The 9,211-nt window shown below is 44.1% G+C and overlaps 1 protein-coding gene across 2 annotated transcripts in view; it reads right to left on the bottom strand.

The window, feature by feature from the left end:
* Positions 1-5,578: 5,578 nt before the first annotated feature.
* The window catches only part of PIGG (phosphatidylinositol glycan anchor biosynthesis class G (EMM blood group)), a 75,610-nt gene continuing 71,977 nt past the window's right edge, over positions 5,579-9,211 (bottom strand). The window contains exon 8 of one of the 2 annotated variants that reach the window (XM_082783686.1): positions 5,579-7,875. In XM_082783686.1, the coding sequence (XP_082639812.1) occupies positions 7,650-7,875 (226 nt within the window). In that variant the 3' untranslated portion in view covers positions 5,579-7,649. The remainder of the gene's footprint in view (positions 7,876-9,211) is intronic. The other variant, XM_082783683.1, reaches the window with a different exon arrangement.

Here is a 9,211-nt window from a genome sequence, read left to right as displayed (position 1 = left end):
GTCTCGCATTGGTTCTGCCAAATTCACCCTGGGGCAAGCAAGTAGGCCGTACAATGAGTTTTCCAGGGGAAGCAGAAGGATAGACTGGCCTTTCTTCAACCATGTCTGTGCTAATCCACAAGGTATGAGAGCACTGTGTGTTCCTGCTGGTAGCAGACAGCCCTCAGGCATGTCCTCACAACACTTTGTAAAGGGAAAGAGGCTTTCACTGCAACTCACAGTCCCAGTCCCTGGCTAGAAGTGTGGCTCTACAGGCTCCCTTTTTGAGGTCAGTCTAGTGCAAATGGTTTCTCATATAATGATAGATGCAGGAATACAGAGAAAGATGGGAATGGTGTCTCAGTTCTTATCTTTCACCTGTACTCAGAAGCCAAAACAGGTAACAGCTATCCAAAATCCACCACAAGGATGCTAGGACAGAGCTGTAGACATTGACTGTGCTTTGAGCTAAGAAGCCTACATCAAAAGCCCAATAAAGCTCTGTTACAGAGGCACATTTGCCAGAGGACTCCTGCTGCTAGCCTGGGTCTGGAGTGAATGTAGAAGAGCTTTCAGGACTTTCGTCAGTATGCATTTAAAGCAAGCTGTTCCAGGGCCAGGGGAACCAGCAAAGCTTGGTTGCAACATCCACCCTTTGCTCAAGGCATAGTTGCATGGACCTGTCTGGACCAACAGATGCCTTTGCATTGCCCAGACACTAGCTCAGTCGTGATTGCCTAGTCCTTAGCAGGGCCCTGCCCTGAGGTCCTTTAGAGGTACAGGAACTCAGAGTGATCCTACAACACCTCCTTTTCTCCAGGTTTGTCTGAAATGGGTCAGCAGTTTGATTTAGATTGCATGTGCTTTGTTTCCTCCTGTCCCCTTCCCTGCCCAGACACTCCAGTAAAACTTTTTCTGAGTAAGATGTTGGGACAAAGGCATGCTGGAAGGCAGCTATTGTGAGCTTATGTATAAATGAATTATTGCTCTCAGTGAAAGAACTGTCATGATTTTGTGTGTCTTTTGTTTGTTTGTTTGTTTCCCCTGGGATTTTCATAAACTGGCTTCATTTGGCTTGCTAGAGGTGCTGCATGTGTTACAAGTGCAGGTGGGATTTACTGCACTCCCCAGTGGCCTTGCCCACCCTGCAGAAGCTGCCACATAACAAGCAGCTTCCTCCCTGTTTCCTCCAGTCCCTTTTCCCACACCTTCGTCACCACATCTGTACCTTCCCTGAAGTGCTCTTCCCATCCCATTCAGGGATCATCTCAGCCCTCTACTGAAAGGCCTGCAGGGAGCTCCAGTGCCCTCACAGGACTTCCCCATATTCCCTTCCCCTCCATGCACCCAGAGCTGAAGGATGTGAAGCTCCTGAACATCCTGCAGGGACACCTCTTAAAAACTGCTTCTAGGAGGCCAAATATGTGAGAGGAGAATTATGTATTTCTCCACGTATTAGTCTTCAACATGTTTCACGCATCAGCTTGTGCTTTGTAAACCAAATCCATGTCCCATGCTGCTGTTCACTGAAGGGTTGTACCCAGCACCGGCCCACAGAGATTACAGCCAAGCCAGAACTTTCACTTCAGGCTTGATACACAAGGTGAACATGCTGGGAAATCATCTGTATCATAACAGAAGCAATGAGAAAATGGGACCCTTTATCACTGAATCTGAGAACCCTCGAGCTACAGAGGCACTGTAGGTGGCACAGATAAGGGCAGATGGCATAAAACTTCTATTTCTTCTGTGACTCTTACTTCTTGGGTCTAATGTATAAATATATGGCTAGATAAAATAAAAAAATAAAATCAAGCACAAATCACCAGCTTTAAGCTGCAATGTATATTTTATTTCCTGTTGGTTATATATATTTATTTATTTATTTTTGTCACGAAATCAATGACAAATCTTTGACTTCAGGAAACAGCCTGTAAAACAGTCCATAAAAATGTCACAGCTAACATTAAACACAAGAAAACCACAGAATCCTTGGAAATGCGGGCTGGAAGAGCCTCTGCAGCAGACCCAACACAACCTCCTGCCTGCAGTGGGGCCAGCTCAGGGTTGAAAGGTCTCCAAGTGTGGAGGAGTGGACCCCAGCCCGGGCAGTAGGCATTCCCCTATGAAAACGTGTTCTTCTGGCCTCCTGGAAGTGCCCACTGTGACTTGTGCTTGTTGTTTTGGGGCCTGTCCCCCTCCATCGCCTCTGCTCCCTCTCTCCTGGGAGCTGATGGTGGCCAAAGGAGCTCCCTGCTGCTTCCTCCCCCCTTCCCAAAAAAAGGCACTGATCACCATGTACTGATGTGATTAAAGTCTGTGCATGGCTAATATAAGGGATAGAGAGGCTCTGGCAAACAAGGACATGGCGAAGATCTCTACTAACCTCATTGTTTAACCATTAATTTCATTAGACTAATTACTAAGCAGTCATTCACTAAGGAATTAGACACTTGCACCTGATGTGAAACCCACCAGGCTGAATCAACCAAGGAAACGCCTCTCCTCCAATACCTGGCATGCTGAAGGAGGTTACTGCCTGAAGGACTGCATGACAGGATGCAGGGGGAAGAATATCTAGGGACTCTGTAAAACTTATTATGGGGTCTCTAAGGGGATTGAGAGAATAGACAAGAGTTATTACGTAACGATTAGAGAAAGGACCCAAAAGATGAAAAGAGAATGAACAGGATTGCTCAGCAAGGAACAAACATGGGAAAACAGAAGAAAACGTGGATAAAAGGGATGGCTGAGTGTAAGCAGGCTGGTGGCATATTTTGCAATAGAGCCCATCATTTGATCGCTGCTGTGTACCTGTATTGGGTTTATGTGGCAAGGGTTTGGTGGCAGCATGCTGCAGGGATGGCCTCTGAGCAGAGCCCAGCAGCTGCCCCATGTCAGAGCAGAGCCAGCTCCAGATGGCTCCAAAGGGACCTGCTGCTGGCCAGAGCTGAGCCAGGGAGTGATGCTGGGTGGGCCTCTGGGAGAGCAGACTGAAGGAAGGGGGAAAACTGCTGTGCTACAGCAGCTGGGAGAGAGGATTGTGAAAGCGTGAGAGAAGCAGCCCTGCAGCCCCCAGGTGAGTGCCGCAGGAGGGCAGGAGGTGCTGCAGGCAGGCAGCAGCAGTTCCCCTGCGGGCTGTGCAGGGAGAGGCCCCTGGTGGAGCAGGCTGTCCCCCTGCAGCCCATGGGTCCCACATGGAGCAGATCTCCACGCTGCAGCCCCCCCATGGGTGGAGGAGCCCCCGGTGGAGCAGGTGGATGTGGCCTGGAGGAGGCTGCATATATTTAGTTTTATTGGTGGTTTTACTTTTAGTTCTCACTGCTCTAGTCTGCTAGTGGTGTGTAATAAATAATATTAGTCTACCTATGCTGAATCTGTTTTGCCTGTTATGATAATTTTTAAGTGATCTCTGGCTCCTCATCTCAACCCTTGAGCCCTTTCCATAGTATTTTCTCCCCCTTTTCCTTTGGGGAGGGGCAGTATGAAAGCAGTTGTGGTGGAGTTCAGCTGCTCAGCAGGGTAAAACCACCACAGTACCGCATCCTTTAATTAAACCCTACTTCTAAGTATACATGTATTCCGTGAGTGCAGACTATTCTTGGAGGCTATGTGTGAATTCAGCAGGCATGACCAGTGAACTTCCAGCTGGGCTCACCAGAGAGATGAGAGCTGTGTATACCAGCAAGCAGAGCATGGCTGCAAACCTCTGCCGTTCCTCTGTTCAGGTGCCAGCAGCAGGGGAGGACACTGGGATTTAAGCCAGATGATGGACAGACTGAGTGTCTGTGCAAATGTAAATATGCACACATACGCACCTTTACACGTGTTCCTTGTTTCCTGATCAGCTGGACAATAAGAACAGGATTGGGCTGCCAGAGCTGCTCAAGGCTTTGTGAGTGCTGTGCATTTATGGGGGTGCTGGTAAAGCACTCTTTCCTGTACTGGTCATGCTTGGTTGTGTGCAGTATCATGCTGTGTGTGCAAGTGCAGATGTGTGCCTAGCAGGAATACACACTCCATCTCACTGCTGCGACCTGTCATACTCCAGCTCCTCTGCATCCTGGCGGCCTCTGCCATGCTCACTCCACTCAGTCACAGTCTCTCTTTGCTGTCCAGAACCCAAACTGGAGGTGGTCCTCAGCCTGTGGACCCCATCCTGGACCACTACCACCAGGGGCTGGACCAGCATTTGCCCAGGCTGTGCTGCAGGAGGATCCCAGCAGCCCATTCCTCCTGCCCACAGAAGCCCTTCCAAAGGGTGGCCCTTCCCTCCACTGTATCTACTGCTCCCCCAATTCAGCACACCTGCAGACTTGCCCAAGTGCCCTCCATCCCCTCATCCAGCTTGTTAAAAAAGACTGAGGGCTCCAGCCATGGGACCTCCATCCACTGCAGACAACATTCAGATCCCAGACGTTCACCCCACCTTGCAGCCAGTGCCCCACAGCTCACTGCTTGGGCACTATGTAGGCCACACTAAAAGCCTGGTTAGAGCCAAGTTGTCCAACATTAAATGCTCTCCCCTTCTCCACAGCCTGCCATCACTTCAATGGGCCAGGCACAAGCTGCTTTGCAAACTTGCATCTGTTGCATCATCCTATGAGTCTGTGACTTTGTGGTTGTGGAGGCAAATCTCATTCAAATTGCAGATGTTTTACGTAAGGCATTCCAAAAAGCTGTGCTCTGAACTTTACAGGCAGGACCACACAGGAGCCGTGGCTTAGCACCTGCCCATCGCCTGCACCAAAGGCTGGGACACACCGTGTGGATGTTCTGGCTTACGTGGAGCAAAGAAAAGCTTGGTTTTGTCTACAGGGGAGAAATACAGATATATAGTACCCAAGTAGGAGTAGGTGGAATTTTATTTATTTTTGCTTGTTTTTGAAACCTGAATGCATTCACAAGAGTCTCTTCTTAGCTCAAGCTTCATCATGCTCTGGATCTTTAGGACCGTACCATAAATATGTTAGAAACTGAGTAGCAGTGAGCTGCACTGACCAGGGTGATCCAGTGAGACTGAGGAAGTTACCGGCCACCACTAACTGGCTGAACCTAGCTCCGACCAACAGCGAAGATGCTGAGTGGGAAAAGCTACCATGACCCAAACCTTCACCCCAGCAGAGAAGTACACAACATCCCTGCTTCAGAACAGATTTGAGGAGGAGGCTATCTATCACCCTGCACCTGTACTCCTGTCTTCAGTCCTCTTTCAGTTTCAAAGGAGAAAGGGGACACTGTAATTATTTAACTAAGTAATCCACAGAAATTCAACCTTAAAACATACACACCGGATTAGATTCCACTATTAGACAGGCTGCTCCAGTATTAAGCTACAAAAATTAAGCAAACAAAATTATTAGTAAGGGATAAGAGATACCGTAGAGCTAGCAAGAAATCCTACATTGCTTTAGGGTTCTGCACCCCAGAAGCAACTTTTCCCCAACCCCTTCCATCTCTTCATTAGCACCCTGTCTGTTTGAGGCAGATCTCTTAGAAACATGTTCTGTATTAACACCGGGGAGGATTGCTCAGGAATTAACCAAGTCAGCAAACAAAGATGTCAATAATCCCCATACTGTTGCTAGGCAACAGGTAACCAGAAAAATATTGAGAATGATGAAAATGGTAAAAGTGTAGGACATGCACAAACTATTTTAAATATTCTTTAAGTGAACTGAAAAATAACAATTTATTAGAAGTATTTAATTCTCAAGCTTCTAATGCGTCACAGTGAATGGCATTCAATAGCCATTCAATATCCAGTAGTCTTTTCTCCAGGTGAACAGCAAAACGCAGTCAGGACACTCAAATTTTTGTTGTTACATAGTTCAAAAAAATGTCACTATTAGTGGCCAAGATGGCTTACTGTTAACATCGGTACCATGTAAAAACAAACAAACAAACAAACAAACAAAAAAATACAGGCCTACTGTTGAGATTTGCTGAAACAGGACATGGAAAGCATATACGTGATACTGACAAATGTGCTGTCACCTACATATGGCTTAAAAGCATTTTATTTTCAGGTTTTTAAACAAATGTCAAAGTTCCCTATGTGCTCCTCTTCTGATACACCCGTAATAAATACACATTAAATCCTAATGATTGTCAGTGTGGACATAGGCAAAACTGATGCTCAGGATGGTCATCCTTGTATAATCTCCTCAGCTCTAGCAAGGAAAATGTCATTGTTAGGAGTGTGATGTAGCGCCCTGTCTAGCCACCAAACCTTCTCTTAAACACACCTTTAATTCTGCTGTGATCTTAGCCCACTAAACTACTTCTCTGCTCATGGCTCAGAACTCTCTACCTTAGTGTGGGAAAATTGATCCAATGTTCAGTACAGCAGCAACCAACCTGATTTAACATTTAAAAATTAATAAAAAGAAACACAAGATCTTAGCAGAGGGAAATCCATCAGTTAATGATTACACTCAGGAAAGAAATACTGCCTTTAATAGAAATGTCGCTTATTAATAGAAAACAAATAAAAAAACCCACCTCTTACCTGGGACATTTGTACAATTATATTATTTAATGATACATTCAACACACACGCAAGAAACAAAGGAAAAAATCAGGATTAATGAATATAAGATCTTGTGAACAGCAAAAATACATCCTGCATATTGTAGGATGCTGTAAAAAAAAAAAAAAAAAAAAAAACACAAAAAAAAACACACACAAACAACACAAAAGTTTTTTTCAGTGCCCACAAGAAACTGATCTGTACTTACATTGAGATCTGTACTTTTAAATTCAAATTGCATTTATATATATGTAATTATTTTAATCAAACCAAAACCATTGAAGTATGGGCTTTTTTCAAGTTTCAATAAGTAAACTAACACTAGGCTTGGTTTTGCCTAAGCTTACTGCCTTTACTAGTGTCTTCTTTCTTACAGTGGTTTGTTACATGGATGCATCAAACAAAAGCTTTCCCAGCACAATAAACTGATTAAAATGGGCTGTTTCTTGTGTTTTCTCATTATCTCTGTGCTAAAAAAAATACAATAAATCACATTTGCAAACATATACAGATAAGTTGATATAACTTTACATAAGATTACAAGTTACTACAAGATTCTAAACTGTTTTGGGGGGGACTGCATTTAATGAACTTTTATTTCTTCATCTTCTAAGTGAAAGAAAAAAAAAAAGTCAGACATAAAAATGGATGTGAAAAAGCCAGCAGCTCAAGAATGCCTGAAGATGAGACAAAGTGTTCAACTCTTTTCCAAAGTATTTTTCTTTGAAACTCAAGAATGTTAATTTCAATCAGGCCTCCAAATTCATTTAAAAATTGGAAAAAACAAATACAAAAAACAGTGTTTGATATCTAAGTTACATATTAAAAATACAACTTTATATTTGGCATACAGTGAAGTTCACTGTCATGTATCATTGTGACTCAGTTATTCAGAGATTGTCATAATGACAGCTATAGAATAAAAGCTACGTATGAAAAAAGTTTATTTCAATTCAACAGTTTTAAGTAAATTCAGTTTAACACAGGACAAGCCCTTCAGACCCTATGCAATACTGGGTAAAATACTCAAGGTTACTCTTCCAATTCTACCCAACAGTATCAAGCCACTCTTTTCTTCCTTCCATTCCAGTGACACACAGCGTATCTCTGTGCAGAACTGCATACTGCGCATGTATTCTCAGTCTTGCACTTTCTGGGAGTGGTTCTGGTCCATGGCTGTGAAGAACAAGCAGATCACGGCTGTGATGAACACATGCACTCCCTCGTAGAGCAGCTTTGGCGAGAAGACGCTCCATATGAAGAGGTGGTAGCGCAGGCCTGTTACCAGAAGGATGTAGATGGCAACTGGAATTGAACGCATGAGAGCGTAGCAGAAACAGCCATGGCCCACTGCTGCTGCATTCCTGTAACAAAAACAGAGGAGTTCCTTCTCAGGCAAACATAGCAAACATCCCGGTTTATCCACTCTTTAGTATTAGTTCACATCAGGAAAAATATTTAGATGAGTTCTGCTTGGTGTTAGAAGACTGGTTATTGATGCAGTGATGCCGCTAAGAACACACTTTTCCTTATCACCTCCTCTATCCTACCGAGTGTGTAAGTATGTTAAGTACTCGCATAGCCACTGCAACCTCAGTAAAGGCAGACACCCAGTAGTTCACCTCAGATGGAGAAGTTTCTGTGTTTTAATACATTTTTCTCTAATTGCTAAAGCCTCCATTAAGCAGTTCCCAGACAGCTTCATCTCCTGTTGGCCTTCCAGTGCCCTGGCACAGAATCTGGATGGTGACAGGCAGAGAAGAAAGACCTCAGGATCCCTTCGCAAAGAGCCTAGCCTGTACAACAGATAATCAGACAGAGCCTGCTCCCCTTGTAAAAGGCACAGAACTTGTCAGAGTACACTACTGCCCAAAACTAGTAATGTATAAAAAGCAACATAAAAATTGAGCTATTATAAAACTTTGCAAAGCTAGCTTAGCACTCTCCAGAGAACACCATGTTCTTAGGCTTACATGAGCAAAACATCGTGTTCCTGTCACAGGAGCTTAGCTTAGCTGAGCCCACTGTATTACAAGAGATGTCCACCCCATACACAACCTACATGGTCCAAATCTGCCACACAGAAGTATTTTTGTGGCTGACAGGAGTCAGGTGAAAATGGAAGTGAAAGGGTTTTCTGCACTATGACTGTTCTCCCTTCTCTGAAGTGTCAGCATGTCAGCAAAGATGCTGGGCTGATATATGTTCCCTTTCCCCAAACCACATCTGCAGAGACTAATTCACACCAAATTCAGATGCTTACCTGTTTGGACAAAAGGAAGGAACAAAGCTATTTCACTGTAATAATGTGCAGAACCTTTTCCTCTCCTCATCAAAATGTTTTACTTCATCAGTTCCCAAAAGAGCACACTGGCAAAATGATTTACACTGAAATTCTCTTATGAGAATCTGTTCTGCTCCTCCTGGTTTTTAATTATGATCGTGTTCCAAATAATAAAAATTTAAGATGACTAGCACTTCTGTGAGATGTAAATTAGTCACTTATGACTAAGTAAGCTACAGAACGCAGTGTTTTACATGAACCATTAAACTTCTTATTCTTTAAATCAAAATAATTAGGATACAGTCCTGTTTTCCAGTGAAAGCAAGAGCAAAATTCCCAAGGCTTTCTGTGGAAGGAAAGCACAGGTCACGAAAGCAGAGCTGAAAAATGAACTAACAGCAGGTGCGAATGACTGA

This window comes from Aythya marila (genome assembly GCF_965140915.1).
Source record: "Aythya marila genome assembly, chromosome: Z".
Classification (NCBI taxonomy): Eukaryota; Metazoa; Chordata; class Aves; order Anseriformes; family Anatidae; genus Aythya; species Aythya marila.
Note: the sequence above shows the minus strand (reverse complement) of the source record. Positions and strands in the feature narration are given on the sequence as shown.